Source organism: Accipiter gentilis, chromosome 4 (genome assembly GCF_929443795.1).
Source record: "Accipiter gentilis chromosome 4, bAccGen1.1, whole genome shotgun sequence".
NCBI classification, from domain to species: Eukaryota; Metazoa; Chordata; class Aves; order Accipitriformes; family Accipitridae; genus Astur; species Astur gentilis.
In genome coordinates, this window is record NC_064883.1 from 11,290,916 (window position 1) to 11,311,961 (window position 21,046).

At 38.3% G+C, this 21,046-nt stretch overlaps 1 protein-coding gene across 7 annotated transcripts in view; it reads left to right on the top strand.

The window, feature by feature from the left end:
- The window catches only part of OSBPL3 (oxysterol binding protein like 3), a 91,459-nt gene that overhangs the window by 38,340 nt on the left and 32,073 nt on the right, over window positions 1-21,046 (top strand). For 5 of the 7 annotated variants that reach the window (XM_049798113.1, XM_049798119.1, XM_049798114.1 and 2 more), the window contains exons 3-7: window positions 7,960-8,202; window positions 16,973-17,092; window positions 17,290-17,343; window positions 17,553-17,666; window positions 18,458-18,628. In XM_049798113.1, coding sequence (XP_049654070.1) covers window positions 8,110-8,202; window positions 16,973-17,092; window positions 17,290-17,343; window positions 17,553-17,666; window positions 18,458-18,628 — 552 coding nt within the window. In that variant the 5' untranslated portion in view covers window positions 7,960-8,109. The remainder of the gene's footprint in view (window positions 1-7,959; window positions 8,203-16,972; window positions 17,093-17,289; window positions 17,344-17,552; window positions 17,667-18,457; window positions 18,629-21,046) is intronic. The other 2 variants (XM_049798118.1, XM_049798120.1) reach the window with 1 other exon arrangement.

Sequence of the window (21,046 nt, forward strand, 5' to 3'; positions counted from 1 at the left end):
GCTCCAGCCCAAGCCTTAATATTTTTAAATTTTGAAAAAACATATTTCTATGTATACTTTTTTATATTTGTTGTGGGTTTTTGGTTTTTGTTTTTGGGGTTTTTTTTATCAAAAGCTTGGGGTTAACAAACTCTTACTTTTTGTCATTAAAACCAAAAATGCTTAGCACTTGTAGTACTAATTGTCCTCAATATACTTTATACAAGTTAAGTGTTTCCTACAACACATCTCTAAAGAGTCAAGGTTTATTCACACATTGCGTGTTCAGAAACAGTGTTGGGAAGTTAGTGGCCCCTCACCTAGGATGGTGTTAGAAAGGGTTAACACTGATGTGCTAACAACTACCTGCCCTTGTTCAGAATACTATACATGTCTTTTGATGTCTCGGGCTATCTTAATATGAAAGACTTTCTGTGAAGAAATAATCTGCATAATATTTAAAAGAAAGGTCTAGCTCTGCATTTATAAATACTAATGTTGTAAAGTACACTGAAAAAGGTGTACTGGAATGGACTTAGAGACAGAAGCTTCTAAAGATACGGTAAGTCAATCAAGAAGAAATGTGATGTTTTCATAACTCATGGTCATTACACTTTATACAGTACATAAATGAATTTCTGTGTACCTTAAGAAGAACTGAATCTTGTTACCACGGTCATTAAAGTTAATGAGATTTAAATTTTGAGCTAATAGGCCTGCTTATAAAGGAGAAGCACTAACCATTCTCAAAGGGAAGTGTTGTTTCCTTTGTAACTCTTTTTCTTTTAGAAATTAAGTGACATACATAAGATACACATGACAATTCCAGTGTATTATGGAAAAACAGGTATCTGGGAGGGGGACCCTAGGTTTTTTGGTTTTTTTTTTTGTTTGCCCCTTTTTTTTTTTTTTTTTGGAAGTAGATGATGCCAAAGTGTGAAAAGTAAAACACCACATCAAAGAGGACAAATCAGGTTTGTTGGATCCTGCTACTTTTTAATGAACACATCTACCTTTCTTGCATGAGATAAAGGATCTCTGTGTTGTTTGCTGTTCATACATACCCCATAATGTTATTCTTCAGACTTTGGTGAGGATTGTTCCTGGGCCACCTGAACTCTTCCAGTAGTCCTATTTGCTGTTCTACCTGAAACCACAGGTGACTGGGTTTGGATTTCTTTCTCCATAGTTAAACCAACTATGTCAGCTGGTTTAATAAAATATGTTGCTTGATGTCAGCCCTGATAGACTTGTGCATCTCACAGCATTATGCAACTTATCAGGTCACAAAGAGACAGCCTGGTTTGTAGTTACATGGATGCCTTCAATGATTTGACAGGAAAGTGATGTCTTTTTCTTGGTGTGCAGGCAGTGCTGTCTTAAGATCTTGAATTACTACATGCTGGCAGACTGACAGATATTTCCAGAACTAACATTGGGCCTATCAAAACTGAAACTAGGAAAACAAACAGTGTGTATTTCAGTAACATTTTAGCAATAACAAGTACAGTTTTAGAAAGGAATAAGCCTTTGAGCATAGTGGAGTATCTTTGTTTTAGTGAAGAAAGCAAAGCTTTAAATAGTAACAGCAGAAGAAAGAAAGGCAACCAAGTTTGTGCCAAGGCTCTGATGGTAATGTTTCCACTTGTACCAACTCTGGGACGTTATCGCTAACAGATGGGCCTTTCCAAGGTTTTAGTACAGTCTGTAAGATGATACCATGTGCCTGTTACTTTCATTACTGTGATAATAAGGCTTTTTTTCTCTTTTCTATTGCCTGATCATCCTTTGCCTTTTCACTTGTAAGGTCTTCTCTAGATGAATAGCACTTCCAGTACAAACAGACCCACTGCTGCTTTATTATTTGAGCACAGGGAGGGCTGTCAACCTTGTTAGCACTGGTACGTGCAGTCAGTGTGTGTGCTCCCAGCACGGGATTTGATCACAGCTCAGTAGCTGTTATTTTTCTGCTCCACCCTCTTGACAGGGAGACTGTGGAACCCCTCTGTTACTGGGTCACAAACTGGTTCCTGTGGTCCCCCAGCTTCTGGCTTCTCAGTCAAGTGTGTAAGTCATGCTAAGAGCTGGAAGGGAGCATGTGGGACCCCACTCAGTCTGGCAGCTCATGCTAGAGAGCCCTGAGCTGCCAGGCTGTCCCTAGGCAAGGCTCTCTCCAAAAGGGGCAGGGGGAGAAGGAGAATTACTAGTTATTTAGAACCTGGCTGTGAGTTAGGTCAGTCCTATTAGTTACGATTCTCATCTGCGATTAAAAGTTGGGTGGAAAAGATGGTATGACAGCCGACTAATTACCATAATAATACAGCCATTACTGCACGTATTTTCTGTATTGCTAGTCACCAAGACCTTTAACATATCTATCTAGAATATATACTCAGCAAGGTTTTTTTTATACAAGCGTAATCTGTCGCAGATCTCCTGGGGGGGTGGAAACAGTGTCAACATTAAGCATTTAAAATTAATCACGTCGCATACAGTATTATAGTCAGTTTCTGTGGTGAATGTGAGGGAAAGGTGGTAATTTTATATATACTTGTATTTCAGGATGCTGATTGACCTATTTCTAAAGTTATATAAGATTTTTCTAATATAAGGATTGAATTATTTGCCCCAAGGTTTAGTGAAACAGCAGATACTTGCTTTCCTTCAGGGGAGTCTGACTAGACTTCACATTGAAGCATGTTCTTCTTCAACGTCTTTCTTGGGATGTATTCTACTGGATTGTTTCTGGTTTTTTTTGTTTTGGTTCTTTGCTTTCTCGGTATTGGATCATACAGGATTTTCTTTCATCAGGTGATGAACATTATACATGAAAAGTAACCTGGTGTTAAATGTGGTATGTTTGTCATTTGTCTAGCTTTTTCCCTTTCCCACTCTGTATGTGTCTCTCTTGATTAGACAGTTAGGAGAGTTTTGTTTGAACTAAATTTTCCTCTTTGGGGTCACTGAAATAGCATGATTTAATTACTACAACAGCCTCCTTAAGGAGGTGGGCTAGATGGAACTGTTTCTTTGCATCATGGACTACTTCAGCGAGTAGTATGTATCCATGGCTAACGAAAGCATCTGCTCAGCAGAGGCTGTGATTTGGATGATGTCTAGAGACAGAACCTATCTGATGGAAGGCCGTTCTGAAATAGTTAATGTTATTGTTAATCTCCCTAATTTGTTTGAACTTTAGGTTTCAAGGATAGTTTTAAGAGCTTGTTTTGTTTCAAACTATTTTATGTTTGTTTCTGCAAGTTTTTTTCTGTAAAGAGAATAGCTAGCAACAGGACAGTATTTGTGTGCTTTGTCCTTCAATAGTATGAATCTTTTAATTCAGGAACAGCAAATACCTGCCTTGAAAAAATATCTCCAATAGTTGTACATGGCATATCTGTAGTCTATAAATAATTCTTTCCTTTTCTGAGCCAGATGAGACACTGGGATAGATTAAAGCTGACAATTTGAAGTATGACAGAGAAGCCATGAAAGCAGTACTTGGAAAAGACTATTGCTTTGTTTATCCAAGTGGACATGACTGAATGTAATTTAATAATAGCTACAGAGCAAAGGTTTCAGCACGGATTCTTTTTGATTCTGTGCAAGTCACTCACTGTTGCTTGCAACTCTGATTTAGATTGCTCAGTCCTGTGCTTGCTTTGTCTACATGACTCTCATCAGGCTTTCTGTTGTTCTTATTCTTCTATCCACAAAACCTTAATTGACTACTGTTATAGAATGAGATCTATGCTTCCAGTTTTGCTGCTCAAAATCTCTTTACAGTGTTCTTTCACTGCTGAATCAGCTCTGAAGCAGCTGTTAAGGCTTTATTTTTCTTCTGGAGCCATGACAAAAATATTGCATAATGTTTGATTTTTTTACAGTTTTCCATTTTTTTCTGAATTTTTTGCCTTTCTTCTTTTGTGAGATGTGGAAAAACTTGGGTTTTGCTGTAAGCTTATTAATTTGAGAGTTGTGAGAGATGATTTGTGATACTGAGAGGCTGCTTTGAACCTGCGCAATTTTAAAGGTTTGACGACAACTCGGGACAGTACTTATTTTAAAAAATGGGTCTTCCTGTTGTATGTGTTATTATAAGCTTACATTAGCTTTAATTGATGTAGAATGGTAAGACTCTTAATAACAGATGATAAGTAGAGATAAGTGCTGTTTATGGGTTTAGAATGTAGTATCTATAAATAATATTTGATACTCAGGTATTCTTAGTTCTTTAAAATGCACCTGGTGAGGTCATTTGCAAAAGTACTCCTGGCCTACTTTTGCTTCTGTTGACTTGATAGCGAAGAATTAGGCCAACACTTTACACTTGTGAAAATTTCTGTCCTAAACTTATTTGGATTTGCTTCAGCCTCACACTTTTGATTTGTCTTTTTGGAGTAGACCAAAGTAAGTGGCATTGTGTGCTCCAGAGGAAAGGTGGGACAAACACAGTCCTGAGGCCGTCCTGTGACATAGGGAAGAGCAAAATGTATTGAACCTGAATTGGATCATGATGTCTTCAAAACATCAATTTTAGCTGCAATCTTAGCTTAGTTAGCATAATGCTGATTTTTATGCCTGCTTTAAAGTTGTAATTGCTCTTGTACCTGGTAGCCTTAAGTTCCACAGGTAATGTAAAATATCAGTTGCCCTAGAGAGGCCCAATCACTAATGCTGGCAGCCAGAATGAGAGTCAATTCGGGATGCAGGATCAGTGTTTTCACACATTCCTGGAAGAATAAGTGGGTTATTGTTGAAGGGCAACCACAGTCATCTTTTTTCTTCCTGAACTTGAAGAGAATTTTAAGAAAGGAGCACAAAGTAGTTGCTGGAACATGCAGCAGTTTTCACAGATGAGTTGGGGCCATATTCATTATTCACATACACTTTTATGTTCAAATCTCGAAGTCTCAAGGTAATAAGTTAAATTACTGGGAAACACCAATGAAATAATAATAAAACATTGTGGAGACAGGGCACATTTTACTCCTGCCTTCTTCAGGGCTGGTAACAAAAGCCTTTTCTTCAGCCCATGTAGCAAATTAATTTGAAGGAATAAAGGAAAATTCAAAAGCCCAATTTTAGAAGCAGACTGACAAAATGCTTCAGATGCTTTCTGTCAGATTTACCCCATCTGTCTCCTGCCCCTCATTCAAGCAACTCTGGTTAGGTGGGTGAGTCCCCTTCAGCTCATTTGAAAACTGGAAGTGTCCTTGTCTCTCTCTTTTTGATTCCAGAAGGACAAGTGGCATTGCCTTAGGAGATCTTAGGTACTTAGTTCAGTGACGTAAGTCTGTGTCTAGATGACATGAATGTTAGCAAGTAGATCAATGCAGTAAAAGCGGACCTTTGTAGTCAATCAGTTAAAGGTGAGGACCCAACATCTACACCAGGGTGGGACTAGTCAGGGCTAGCTCTGAGTCCACAGCACTAGACTAATGCTTTGAGCACTGGATGCACTCCTGGAGCACATTCCATCCAAAAGGGATTTAGTTTCCATGCTCCAAGACTGCCCTGCAATACAAACATAAATGTGGCAAGGAGGGGGGGGCCAGGAGATTTGCAGTGGAAGTGCCCTTATGGTCTGTCCTAAGATGCTAGTAAAGCCACACCTTAACTTCATTTAGTCTCCACACCAAAAACATGGTGATAGAAATACTCTTCTGATTATATGGCTTCTTTTTGTGTTAAAGGCCATGAAATCTCAATTTTTTCCAGTTACCTGACGCTTCCAGGACATCACAAACATTGTGCTGTGTGTTCAAACAGGCAAAGGGCATTGTATAACTTAAATCTAGTGTGTCCTGGAAATCTACTTGGAAGGTACTGATGACAGCAACTTTCAGTGCATTTGCTGCAAATTAGAGCCTGTTTCTTGCCATGAACTCTGCCAGTCTTTGCCAAAATGCCAGATAGTCACCAATGAAAGCCAAATGATAAAGTGCTTATTATGAACATGGAATGATGAAGAGGACAAGCAGTTTTCTGAGCAAACAGTGTGCCAAAAAAGTAAAGCATTTGCTGCATGGTATTTTCAAGGGGGTGTCTGAATGATGAGTTTGCAGAAAGTGTATTTCCATTCCTGTTGTGAATATTTGACCTCTGCTTGTTAATAGAGATGGTATCATTAAAGTCTTTTACTAGTACAGCTTGAAACTAAGCAAGAAAGTTATACTTTATACTTACTCCACAGTTAAAAAACTGCATGAAGTGAGATAAATCTAAACCTGTTAAAAGCACTAGTCCTTAATGAAATGCGACACAAAGTTATCTTCCAGATAGAAAGCGACTATAACTCCTCCAAAATGCACTATTCCTATCTCAGTAGTAATTTCAGTCTAAAACCCATGTGGTAGGCTCAATTCAGACCTTGCTATGATATTGCTGTGCTGTTCTGGTTTTCTTTGGCTTTTGCATTGTTCTCCCTGGCTTTGTACCTGTCTGGTTCCTGGAAATAATTGCCAATCTGACTCACCAGTGAAAGAGCACCAGCAGAACTCGCTTTCTCACTTGAGACTGGGGCTGCTTCATTGCTGTTGCTGAGCATAGATTTGCTCTGGGGATCATTGAGTATTTCTAACTAGGTAAGGTAAATGCCATGAAGAAAGACCTTGTTTCAGGTGAAAAAAGGTTATGTTGGTTGAAATGTTACAGCAAATTATATTGCCAAAGGGGCACTGTAGATTGGAAAAGGTCTCTGTTTGGAAGTTGGGTGCTTCAGACTATGGCAGTAGGGAGAGAGGTTTTATGTTGCATAGTGTTGTCTTCATCTTAAATATAGCACCTGGTTTTATTTGGGTTTTGGGTTTTTTTGTTTGGGGGGTTTTTTTTGTCTGTGGGTTTTGGTTTGGATTTTTAAAGGGAATGGAATTCTTAAAATACACAGAGTGTTTTACTAGGGATCTGAAAATGCAGCTTCCCTCTGAATAGGTTTTTCAGCCTCTTCAAGAAAAAATGAATGGCAAACTTCAATAGCCAGTGATCCCAGTTCAGGACTGTTCTGACAGCACAAGCAAGGGGATTGTGAAGCAGTGCCTCCCTGTTTCAGCAAGGGAATTTCTGTTCTCTTTGTGAAAGCTTCCTGACCTTACTCAGTGGTGGTTCTTGCACTATTCCTAATGTGCAAATTCCTTGCCCAAGACAATAAAATCTGAAGTGATACATAGTTCATGAAGCTCGTCCGCCACCCCAAGTTTTGGAAAGCATCACCCTTTTGTTATGTCCTCTGGTTGTAAAAAATATATGCAGTTACCATGACAACTCTTGCCCACAATGGAAATCCGTAATTGGGAGTTTCTGGCATGGCTTTTATTTGCATATGCTGCAAACAGCACTGTTATTAAACAGACTGTTAGTTCTTCTTCCAGTCACTGACTGAGAACTGATGTGACAATAGTTACAACTTTCTGATCCCAGTAAGAGTAGTCATGCACAGCTCTATGCAGCTGAGTTTGCATGCTCACTGCTTTTATATATTGCTCTTTCATATAGAGAGGCTTTTTGTTGTTTTTTTTGCTTACAACCTGAAGGCATGCTTACTTGTTTAAATTACCAAGAAACTGAGAAAAAGAGGTATTTTTTTGATTACTTGCCATCCTTTTTGTGAGACAGTTAGATGCTTTCTTCTCATTTTGAGGTTGTTTTGGTCCATTTTATATAGATACTACTTATACTTTTTGTGTGTCTTTAATAAAAATTTTTTAATTCATTTAAATCTTTAAAAAGATGCTTGATACTCTACTTCATCCTCTGAATAAATAGTGACAATTAAAGCATGTGTTTAGGATCCAAAATTCACGTTGTTCCTGTTTGAGACTTGAAAATTTATCTTAAAGTGAATATTGAATTAATTTCTAATAATGTACAGTAATGCAGTCAGCTTGTATTACCAAAGGCTTTATTATGATTCATGCTACAGGATGGCAGTAAAAGACAGCATCTGATAAATTGGCTTTTTGTTTTTCTTTTCCCTTTTAGGAATTTCCATGGGGTGCAGATCATGCCACTGGACTGCATTTGGATAAAGGATGAGTTCTGCATTTCTTTCAGGAGCCTTCCAACACATTTTCTAAATTACCTTTTAATCGTGTTCTAAGTAAGCTTATGTGAAACAAATGGTATTGGATCATGAGTGAAGAAAAAAGCTTTGGTGTGTCCCAGAAAATGTTGTCACCTTCAAGAAGTACTAGCAGCTGCTCCTCCAAGCAGGGAAGTCGACAGGTAATGCAAACTTTTTTAACCAAACTGTAAGCATTACTAAGATTGGCTGTTACTTTTGCTCATGAATCTGTTAAACTCTGTTTTCGTGTTGCTTGTTTGCTTTATTTCATTGCTGCTTTGTTTTCCTTAGTCTCTTTTGGTTTTTTGTTTGTAGCTGCATCTTGTTTTGAGTTAAATGCAGTAAACACACATTACTGAATAGCAGGCACTTGTAAAACTGGAATGCTAACAGTGAATTTGAATTTCTATTACATTGTATGTATGGTGTCTTTATAGTGAAATATTGCTGCTGTAGCAGCCTGGTCTCAGTGGTTTGATTCTGAAATCCCAAATCTTCCCTGTAAGATACTACTTTTGTGGTAGATTATTGTCTTACTGCTCTGCTTATTTCAAGTTTCCAGGGAAAGATGTACATGCATGTGTGAAAGAGACTGCATTTTTCTGAAACTTGACATAGGGCCTCTTTGACAATGAAAAAGTGCCTGTGAATGCCTGTGTTGGTTGTTGCTGTAGAACTGTAGTTATGAAAATAACTATTTGTGTAATGTGATCCACCCTGGTACCTAATGCAAAGGGTGTTTTGTTTTCTGCAGAGATAATGCAGTTCTTTAAACCTTACAGTTTTAAAAGACATGTCTACTAGTGTTTGCACCTGACAAGTGAGACTGCTGAAGACAGCCTTTGTTTGTGGGCAAGAAACATTGGCCTGCAGCCACACTGAGAATTAAGTTTAAACACGCTCAATCCATGCTTGCAAAATCATGAGCAATACGCTCAACATAAACTTTTATTTGTACAAATGCTGGCTTAGTGGAGCTCTTAAAGCTGTCTCAGGTTGAAATTTTAATTGGAATTGAGTATCCAATCCCCCAAAAGCTTTGGAGACCTCAGCTGTGTTTTGAATTAGCACCTGCTTTTTTGGGACTTCTAGCGCCATACATAAAATTGGCGAGGCAGACAAATCTCTGAACTATTTATGCCTTTTAAAGTGCTGTGCTTGTAAGAAATGCTGTGCATTTCTAGTATACCAAGCAAAGAAATCTTTGCTTTCAGGGTGCCTTTTTTGTTTTCCTGCAACATTATTTTTTTTATATCCTTGGTATCCTTTAAAAAGTGTAATTTAAAACATTTGATATAGCTTGTTTCAACAGTTCATGTCTATCAAGTGTTATCATGTAGTATTTAAATAAGATTTACATGAGCTTGACTAAATCCATTGGTGCATTACACAGCCAGTATAAGCAACAATACTTATGCAGAGGCAATTTCTTCAAGAACCTCACTTGCTGCCATTTAACATGATTGAATCTGTTGTTCAGTAAGGTTTAATGTCATCTTGTCAATCCCCAATTTTTTAGTGTTTAATCCTTGTACAAAAATGCAAGGTGTACCTGACCAAGGTGAGAAATGCAACTTGGTGTTTTGTTTGTATTCCTGGTACATCTGTGCTCATTCATTATAGTCAGGCAGATAGTAAATTGACTCATACACCTATCAGGTCAAGCTAAAAAGAGGTACAAAGTAGGTTGTTTCCCAATGTATATTGAAGGGTGATACAGTTTACATTTCTTTGTGATAATATGGGGCATTGTGATAAGTATCTCCACTTTGATCGATGTTTCAGTATTAATCTTTTCAAGGTCAGTCATTGCAATACCAAGTAAGTAACAGTATACTTTTACATCTGGGGAACCTACTGAGTGATTGTCCATGTTTTCAGGAGGTGGTAATGATAGGGGCAAGCCCACAGAATTTGGGGAGTTTGTGTGACTTGTTATATGCTGGGAAATGATCACTAAGCAGGGCTAAAAGCTCTGCTTGCTGACTTTTTCTATATAGTCTGAAAATTTACAAATATTTTTCAGAAATTACAGGTGCCTTTTGAGGTTCCACTGGTCTGACTGATATTTTTATTTTTAAATAGGGACTTCTAATATTTGTAAGGAATACTTCCAATACTTTCTCTATTTCCTTCTTTACCAAGTGCAATAATTTTCCATCTTATCTTATAACTTTGTTTGCATCTGCTGAAGTGATCTGGAGGTCTTCCTTCAAAGTAGCGAAATCTGGAAAGAAAAAAAAAAAGAAATTAATTCTAAATTACAGTTCCTTTCAGCATTGTCAGTGTTTATGTGCATGGCTGTGTATTGCTGTTCCTTCCTTAATTTTCTGATGTTTTTGGTGTTTTTCATACGGCTGTTTTTTCACACTGAGGTTGTCTTGCAGTTTACAGAACAAACTGTTTTGCTGGGAAAAACAAAGATTTAAATATCCTGTACAGTATGCACTCTGGATATTTACTTAAAAATAACTTCTGTGGGTCATTTTCCCTTATGCTTTTTTAATTTATTTGTTAATTATAGTTTGTGATGGTAGCATGTTTCAGGGAATGTTTTGTTAGATATACTCTTCTGTGCTGCGTGTGGAAAGACAGACTTTTAGGTCTGACAGAGGCAGCGCTCTGCAAGACTTACTGGCCTGGACACAGCAGTGCTTTGCATGAGGAACAGTTATCTTCTCCCTGTTTTTCGAAAGGCTCTGGTCTTGCAGATTATAGAGGCCCCTCTCTTTAGTGGTGTAAACCATATAGTATAGCATATATTATAAAATCTAAATTGTTGGTCTGGGCAGTGAGGATGTTGAGATCATTCTTGTGTCCTGTCCCTTTGCTCCCCCCTTCCCACAGAGGATTTCATGTCACACCAGATCAAGTAGTTTTGTTTATGTCATTAATTGCTTCTTTTCTCATTCAGCTTCTTTTATTGGTAAATGGGAGCTTCACAGTCTGTCCTTACTAATATCCACCTGCTCAGAGCTGACAGGACTGGGGATGAGTGATGCCACTTGTCTGATAGTTACTTAATTTGCCCTTTTCATCTGCATGTTAGTTTAAACGACAGCACTTTAGGTGTTCTATTAAGAAAATAGCAACAACCTAAAGTTCTACAAGTCTGTTGAAAAACCCCTATGCTTAAAAGTACCACAGATTCCACACCCACCCCCCCACCCCCAAGCCCTGGTAGAAGAGTACAATGTAACACTGTCAGTGATACTTTTTTATTAATACTATCATGAAAGTTTAAATAATTTTGCCATATGATGTGCAGATTGGAGAGTGAAGTGCTATCATTTTGATATTCTTTCCTTCACCTTCCAGCTCCATGGAGGGCTGCTTATTCCTCCTTCAAATGCTTGTGCGTCTCTCGGAGCTAGGCTCATTGCTTGCAGGTTAAGGGCAGATCTGCCTGACAGGTGCTTTTCTCTGTGCTGCTGATCTGACACAGCAGTTGTTTTAATCTGACTAAGTAGAAAGAAATTCTGAAATGCCCAGGGGAAGGGACCTGGACAATTCATTTGTTTCCCCCCCAAACCAGTGGGATCTGAGTTTGAGTCTCTGATTTCCTAGGCACAGAGTCTGTTGCACGTACACTCTAGCACCAAATAATAAGCAGCTACCTGAGATTGGGATATGGAACCCCCATAGTACAAGGCTGCTGTGCCTGCTAAAATTTAGTTATTGCTCCCTGCAGAGCAACATGTGTCAGTGGTGTAGAGCCTAAGTAGAGTCCTGTGCAGATGATGGGCCACTGTGCCAAAAAAGAGTTGACTTAAGCAGGGCTGCAGGACTTGGAGGGGCCTACTCCTTCCTTTGCTAAACTTGGTGCCCTTTTTCTGCCAGATGCAGTGTGACCTGAAGATGCTAACTGTTAATCCTGTTTCACTAAGTTCTCCTTGAAGCCCTATAGCAGGTTGGAGACTACTGCCACATCCCACTTTTCTGCTTTTTCTCTGCTTTTTCTCTGCCCCTCTCCTTCAGTCATGGGAAGGGATTTCTCCTACAAGACCACAACTCCAACTATGTTTTGTAAGGAAGGAAGACCGGTGCTGGTCTTCTTTAAATTTAAATTGACCTGTAATCAAAAGAAGATGTATTGTGGTAGTTGTTTTTAAGTCTAATAAGTTAACTAACTTTCAAAATAGATTCAGTAGGGAAAAGCTCTTTGTCAGAAGAGCTGCTTAAAAAAACCTCATGTTCTAAAAAAGAAAATTAAATCATTTCTGCTGATTTTATGAACTGTAACAAATGCTTTAGTTGCAGCTGTTGCCAACCCTTATCCTCCACAAAGCAGGTTTCTATTTTTGGCACTTTAAAATATTCGGTACAACTGACTGCATTTTACACTGGAAGAAAGTCTGGCACTGTCATCTGTTTTGTTCAGGGAGCTGTAAGTGCAAGCATTGGTCTGAGAGCTGTTCAAACTCATTGCTTCATTCTTTCTGCTGAAATAATTTACCTTGAGGGGCTGTATGGTACAGTAAATTGCAGGAAATGAGGAGGCTTTTATTTTATTAAATAAATAAAATGACTACAGTTATCTAATGACAGACTTATCTCTGAAGACCAAAGTGTATGGTTCTTTTCTCAGCCACAAAGCAGGTATATAAGCCAAGTAGCAACTACAGGGAGAATTTCCAGTGATGATCTGAAATGAGTACCTCTGGACCTGAGAAAAGTAAAGAGTGTGTTCCTCCCTCAGCCTTGAGTGAAATTTCTGCCTGGGCAGCAAATGCAGTGTTGATCGTTTTGTGTGGATATTGGCCCATAATGATACACAATCTTTGGTAGTGCCATAATCTTAAAACACTACCAATCTGGACATCAGGCTTATGCTAGAATTGTTAATGCCATTCAGCTGGGAGTTTTGTGTGTGGTTTTTTTTTTGGGGGGGGGTGGGTGGTGGCAGTTGTTTGTGGTTTGTTTTTTGGGTTTTTGTTGTTTTTGTTTTTTTAATTTAGCACTGTGGTTTGGGGTATCTGTTTCAGTTCCCTGTTGTGGGATAAAAATTGGCAAAATGGAGCATAATCTGAATGCTTCCAGTAGCTTTCAGGAAATCCTGTATCTCCAATTTGCTCCTCTGCTATTTCGGACAGATGAGAACAGTTGATAACCAACCAGCCTGATTCATTTGCCTTTGTTTTAGAGACCAAGCAGTTTTCTTTCACTTCCGCTGGTGCTTCCAGCAGTAGCCAACTGATGCTTTTTCTTCACCAAATGAGGTGTCAGATCTCTTGCAAAACAAAATATCCATCAAGATGCCGCACGGTCTGGGTCAAGAGCAAACGGATCCAAAATCAGTCACAGCAGCAGTGTTTTGAAAAATGTGGGAGTTTGGTGGTTCAGGTGGGAAAGGTTGGACTCTTCTGGATGGATGTATGCAGAAGAGGACCAGATGCTGTTACTGCAGCGTTGTACCTTGTATGTGTCCAGCAGGTCCCCAAACTGTTAATTCTTTGAGCTATTGCTTGCCTTTCCTTGGATAACTTAGTTGATTAAATAGTCTTGTGCTTTTAAAAGGATCCATTTCGAATTCAACTAAGCTGCCTTTACGTAAAGCTTGCAGTTGCAGTGTGCGGTTCCCAGGGCAGAAATCTGAGTAGGAGACTTGCCTTCACCACCTGAGATCTGGCAGGCCATTGGGCCTGCTTGATGGGAAGAAGTGCTCCCACTCCAGCTTTTCTTCCCATTTTCACACTTTTTAATTGTGAAAGCACATTCTTGGCTGCTCACTGACCTGCAGGACAGTGAGAAATGTGGCTCTCCTGGAGGAATGTGGGAGACACCTTGTATCTGGACTGCAGGAAAGGCCCAGACAAAATTGGAGTTGTAATGCAGGCCAGGATGTGCTCTTTTTTAAAAAATTTAACCCAAACTATTGATGCTGTGTATATTCCAGGTGGGTGTAATTGGCTGAGCTATTTCTCAGCTATTTCCTTTCTCTTCACCTCATATGCCCAATGTAGTGTGGGTCTGTCTCACTTCAGGAGTCCTTTTCTTTCTAAGCTTATCCTTATAGCTTATCTGTATTCTTGTGTTTTTCTTGGTTGTGCTTAAATTTCTGCTTGTCTCCTGCAAGCAGACCACTCTATCAACCATATGTTGTGTTTAAGCTTAACCAGCCTGTGAGAACTTGATCCAAAGTTCAAGAAAACTGTTTCATTTGGTATAACACTAGAATATTGAAAAGGATCTACTGTTCACTAGTCTTGACTGCTATCAGATTAATTCTCAGTGGAAAAGTTATGTGTTTGGGTACTGCAGTTTAATATATTTCAGTGAAGGCAAGGGAAATGGCTTGCTTGGTAATCGGGCAAGACAGCTTTTAAGCTCTTTGGCTAATTTCAAGAAGAAAGAAACAAAGACATAAACACAACATTTTTGTTAATCCTGCAGATGGTCCTGTTAGTTCTTAATTAGAATTATCTTTCACTAGTTCCATCAGGTTTCTCACTCTTTAAAATGTTTACTTTTATCCAAGTACCCAGTTGGAAATCGGCTAATGTCAAGATTGTTGTTTATATTGGCTCATTTAGTAGATCATATTTTCTGAGGAGATGAGATTTTATCCACAGGTGGACGTTTAAGCAGCAGTAAGTTCAGCTGTTACTTAATGTAAATTGTAGCATTACACTATATGTGATGATATTTGAAGAGGCTGTTCTCTATCATCATAACAGTCCCAATCCTTGTGATTATATAAGGGCTAATAAATAATCTTTTACAGGAAAAAGGAATCCAAGACCACTACAGAAAACATTTAGTGGCCTAATATTTACATTTATGGCAAAAGAGGTGGTGGAACATCATTTCTCTTTGGCTTTCAAGGTTGTAGACTGGAATGTTCTGTCAAAAAAACAAAAAGGGGTGATGGGGGCAGGAAGTCCTTAACTGTGGAGGCTTAGAGCTGCCTTTGTACTTGAATAGCTGTCAAACTGTAGCTAGCAAGCTTTAGCTAACTGTCCTTGCATGGGCACAGGCTGGCGCTCTGCTTCATTCTCTGTCAGCTTAACCCTGTGAAAGACCAGTGCCGTTGGTGTCTAGCAGCAGAGCGTGCACTGCTGTGGCTGGTGTTAGGCTGATGTGCTGGAAACAGCCCAGGAGGCCTTCAGCCCACTAACTCATGATATCCATGAGTAACTTCTCTGTTCACTGATCTGATGTCATAGTCATTTACCCCAAAGCAGGAAAGCGTTCACAATTATTGAGAATTTTGAGTTCCAAAGTAGTAAAACTAAAAATAAGCATTATGGAGTGTAACTTCTGGTTTTCAATAGGAAAAATATGATTTCATGATCCTTGGTTAGAAATAATGGTATCTAAGTAGCTGTCAAAACATCTCTCAAATTGGAGGGAGTAAAAGAAGCTATTTGTTACAAAACTGACGAGGATAGAACCCAAACCTGTAGGGGCACAAAATGTGTGCTGTGATAACAATTTCAGTTAGGACAACTGCAGTTTTGACTTACCTTCAGGTAGTAGAACATCACTGGGTCATCTGTAGGATGTTGAATGACAGGAGCTGCTCAGCCCCACATTTCAACTGCTTGCAGCCTGTTGTGTGGTGAGTGCTGGCAGAGTGAACTCAATCCAGGGAAGCAGAGCAGCTTTCCAGTTCGTTCCATAAAGTCCAGTGCAAGGAAAATAACAATGAAATAGTGGAGTGCCACCAGTAACATGGTGGAATAAGAGATCTCATTCCTTAAGCTGTTTAGTGAATGTCTTTTTGAAGATGGTTTACCTTTTTACTCAAGTAATAAGCATATTACCTGATGTAATTTTTTTTTCTAGGTTTCTAGGGGTGAATTTTAAGGATTCTGGAATGGATAAATGAGCACAACTAGCACTCTTGCTAATTTTTGTTTCATTTTTCTTTTAAAGTTTTTTTTTAGTCAATTGAGATCTTCTTGGGAATACTTCCCTGTGTATCTTGCAGGGAGGACCATGAGTACTTACCTACCTGGTATAGTTCTGTTTTCCCCAAAGTGTTTCATACTAGTCCTTTTTTGTCATTAAATTCTATGTGTTAAAGTATTCTTTGTCTTTTTCAAATACATGGGGATGGCACTAGCACATGCCGTTTCCTGTCAGTTGTTCATAATTCTAGATCTGTCAAATCCTATGGTAGCTGGCAATAAATAATTCATGAGATCTGATCAGAAATCTTGAAACTCATGTTATGTTGTCATTCATTAGCAGCCATCCATAAATAAGAACTGTAAAAATACTATGAGATTTGTTCTCTATTATATTGCTGCAGGGTCTTTCATTTGAGAGTTCCTGATGGCAAAAAAAGAGAGATCCTCTTTTAATTAGAGGTATATTAGATGAAGAGTGGGTTTTATTCTTCTTGTACTCTCCCTTTATGTCATGTTCCTCATAGTACTTGAGTTACTTCCCTGGCTTTTTCATTTGTTTTTATTTTATTTTATTATTTTTAGTTTAGGGAGGCTGCAATTCACACCAAACACAAAACCTTGAGTTAATGAATATGGGCAAAAGACTTTTACAGAAAAGGTCTTCATTTTCACTGTCTATTATTTCTGCTTCATAACCTACAAAACATATCCTTTTAGCATAGGCTATTTCTGCCTGTGATGGCAGAAGGTTTTTTTATGCTAAACTGTGGCTAGGCTGTGGCTATGCACTGTGTGTGTATGTACAGAAAAATATACACATAAAATTCTGGTAAGCAGATATATTCAATGAAGGATGGTGTCATAAAAAGTGTTTTGTTTAGTTTGTATGTTTTTATCAAAATAAAAAAGAATCTTGTCTCTTGGAAGATACATAACAAAGTGTAAAGACAGATCTAAGCCTAGATTTCAACACCATTTGGGGTTTTTTTACTTATGTTGGTCTTCCTCTTGAATCTTTCTTAACAATTCTGTTCTTTGGAAGAGATAAGTTGTACATTTGGATTTTCTGTTTAAGCAGGACAGCTGGGAAATTGTAGAAGGACTCCGGGGAGCAATGAATTGTACCCAGGAGCCACAGAAACAGGAGGGCTGCTTACTGAAAAAGAGGAAATGGCCTTTGAAGGGCTGGCACAAGGTAGGAAATGAATGTGTATCTGAAAGCCTGATGCCATTGCGAGTGGGACTTGGTGTGGTTTTGTGGCAAAAACGTTACTTAAGAGCAGAGAAATTGTTCTCCAAACAAATGGGGGATGGGATTGTGATATGGTTTTGTTTGGGGTTTTTGGGGTGGTTTGTTTGTTTGTTTTTAATTCTCCGCATTTCTGGTTACAGAGATACTTCTTTTTGGACAGAGGGATTTTGAAGTATTCTAAATGCCGAGCTGATGTAAGTGATCCAAAACCCTTTAAGGCCATTATAAGGTGGCAACACTATTTCATCCAAAATAAAAATAATTCCATGTTGTTGGCAATGGGGGAGAGAGTTTCAGCAGTTCTAAACAGTAGGGGGAAGGGAGGAAAATGGTGGTTTCAGCAGGTAATATCTATCCTTTTGCCTTATTCTGGAGTGACTGTATTCCTTTTACTTTTTTGCAGATAGAGAGAGGGAAGCTTCATGGCTGTATTGATGTTGGACTTTCTGTCATGTCTGTAAAGAAATCAACAAAATGTATAGATTTGGATACAGAAGAGCAGATATACCATCTGAAGGTAGGTCTTCAAGATTGTTATAACCTTACTCCCAAAATAACAACATTAGCTCTGTATGGTGGAGACTTCTTTTTTTTAATAGTAGGAGGTCTGATAGTTACACTAATAGTTACACTAATAACTTACTTTATAGTCTCAGCAGACTAGTTTACATTTATAACTTGAGAGGCCTCATTGTACTGTTCCAGAGTCAGTAACCCCCTGAATAGAAACTTCAAAGATGCCTCATATTTAGCAGCACTTTTTTCACCTAGCACTTTTTTCAGCAAAGGGTATGCACTTGTTGCACAAGTGCTTTTATTTTCGGTAATTGTATCTTGCTCTTTGTCTTATCTATAAGAAGTATTTTCCATAGTCAAATGTGTAGGTTTATCTATCCTTGTGGAATAAATTGTTTTGAAATACCTCACCAGAATCAAATTTCTGTTTGTGTTTAACTAAACCTTGATGAAACCTTCAAAATGGCAATTAAGAAATAACAAATTAAATGTTTTTTTAATTTATATTGGGTTTTTTTTTCCATCTAGAAATTGCCAAGTATTGTGTTCTGCATTGGAAGTCATAACTATACTAATTGAAGTTTCTCTTTTTCTTTACTATCCTGTGATTGTTTTTCTGTCATGCTTAAGCTCATACAGTATGCATTTTAGTAGGAGCATCATTAGAAGAACGTTCCTGATATTTTGCCAATAAAGGTCAGCTAGGCTAGCTGTTTAATGAGCAAAAAATATCTTTGTTTATTTGTTAGTGATTTTGAATGTGACTGTTATAAAACCTGAAATTTTGTGTAGGTGAAATCTCAGGAGCTGTTTGATGAATGGGTAGCAAAACTTCGTCACCACAGAATGTACCGCCAGAACGAAATCTCCATGTTTCCTCATGATGTCAATAATCTGTTCTTCCCTGTGTCTACTGCTGCGGACTCTGTCCCTGGTTTCTGTGATTCTACTCTGGGTAGAAAGGTAGTAGTTATGATTTATAAATAATGAGCTTTCATCAGGGATTAAATTAGTCTGACTTGTGTTTATTAAGTAAAGAGCATAATGGAAGTTTGTGGTGGGGTTTAAGTTATGTTCTAAAATATCAAGAGGAAAATGATGTTATTTATTGATCTACTCCCAAGCAGTTTTCTCTATGTTGATATTAAATTTTATAATATTGTCTCATTGGTTTAATGCAGTAAATTGTATTTTCATGATGACTTTTAAAACTGCATATTGAGTTAGAATCCTCATAATTTTTGAGACATATATCAGTATTTGTCTGATATGTGCTGGTGAATACAAGTCTGGGTCACAGAAGAGCACTCAGCTAGATTTTTTTTTTTTTTTTCCTTTAACACTTTTTCATTTATCCTTTAGCTAATAAAACCTCTCCCCTTTTACATTAATGAATCTAACTGTGCTTACCTGAGTAGTATATAGGAATTATCCAAGAGCCATCACCTGTGGCCACTATTTATATTTTTAACTGAGATCAAAGCATTATTCAAACCAATCCAAGGACCATGTTGTAGGTGGGTGTGGGGTCTGGATGGGTCCCGTCAGTAGCGTGCTTCTCTTTAGGTAATGTCTGTGACTGTTAGTTTCACAAATGACCTGACAAATGCTCAGTCTAACACCATAACTGACCTCTTTGATGCAGTCTTATGGAAGAGTGATTGTGTTTGTGCCTTCAGCAGTCTGCACATTGACTGGCTGACGTTCAACCAAAGAAGCTCTTCTGCTACAGTTTAGAACCAGTGATCTCTTTTGAGAATAATGTCTTTTTTAGCAATATTGCGTTACTTGCTATAACTGAAATGGCGCTCCCTTTCTGTCAATACCAGAGTGTCTCCTAAGCAGCAGTCACCTGTTTGTTATCCACCTATCTAAGGTTTTCTTTTCCTTGGCTATATTGCTGTATGGTCTGAGTGGGCTTGTTCCCCAACACCTGCAGTTCATCACTTTGGTACAACTATCCTGTAACTGAGTATGAGTTTTACCAAACACAGACATGTGCCTGAACAGCTTTTTGGTAGTGGTTGAGAGTGAGGGGATCTGTGGAGCGGGCAGCTGAAAACACAGTAACTCACCCTGCAGTAACGGGGCTGTTCTGCAAATTGCTGTCTGCATACTTTCCATGGTGCCAGCACCTCAGTGGCACTGACAGCCTGCTCTTCTGAGGCTGTGTCTGCAAGGAAATGGCAAACCTCCTGGGGCTGTTTAGTTCCTTCCTCCCAAAAGAGAGCAGGGAAAGAACGGGAGAAGAATATCAAGGGTAAAAGTGGAACATCGCAAAGCGCATGATAAATCTGTGCCTGTGCGCGCTCTCTCTCTCTCTCTCAAAAATATCCATGTGACCAGCATATGTAAAATCTATGTCAGGAAACTAAGCATTTCTTCTTTGGCATGAAAGACTTTAATTCACTTCTAATTTATTAATCCAGATTTGCACTGCAAAGAAGCCCTACTTATTTTCATGTGAAAAATAGAAGGGGATAGTTCTTAAGCTGCAGTTAATCACCTTAGCTCTGCTGAAGCTAAATGGAAGTTTGCCAATTTATACCAACCTTAGCTTGATGTTAGTTGCTATCAATCCAGCAGTTAGGTTATTTTGAGAAAAATATATCAAGTGAACTTTTGCATTGCATTTTATTGGCTTTTAGAAACACCTGATCAGTTTTCACAGCTGGTTTTTTGTTGTTCTTGGACGGTGGGTGTATGTATCTACATATGTTTATGTGGAATGCTTGGATTCTAAAGCTTAGCCGTGCTTATCAAAAGCAAAACTATGCTAACTGAAGCTACACAAACTCTCTCTTGCCTGTTTCTTGGCAATGCCTACTTCCTTCTTCCCTCCTGCTCATGCCCCTCATGTATATGAGTTCTGGAAAAGTTGATTATATGAGATAGATTTCTGAAGAGATAAACGTGGGATTTTTTCACAAAATGCCAATACAATTGCTCAACTTTAAATTCAGTTAACTTGTGCTTTTAAAGGTGCTGGGATTATTATTTGGGTATACATATATAGATGATTAAAGCTCATACAGCTTTATTTCGGAATAAAACAGCTAAACTACACAGATGAATTTAAAAATAAGTGTGCTTATTGATGCTTACTACTATTGCATACTGACTATACAAATTGACACAGTACTGAATGACATCACATGGATAGTGCATTTTATTTTATTCTGCAACTCAAGTTGGAGCTTACATTGTAAATTTTAAAAAATCAGCTAAGAAAACTGCAACTGACTGAGATGTAGATGATGTTTCCTATGGATACATTTAAAACTAGTACTACCTGAGTTCTGAGATAAGGTAAGCAGGAGGTAACAAGGTTTGTGAAGAGAAGAGCTCAACAATTTGGTCAGCTTTTCTTATAACCAGCAA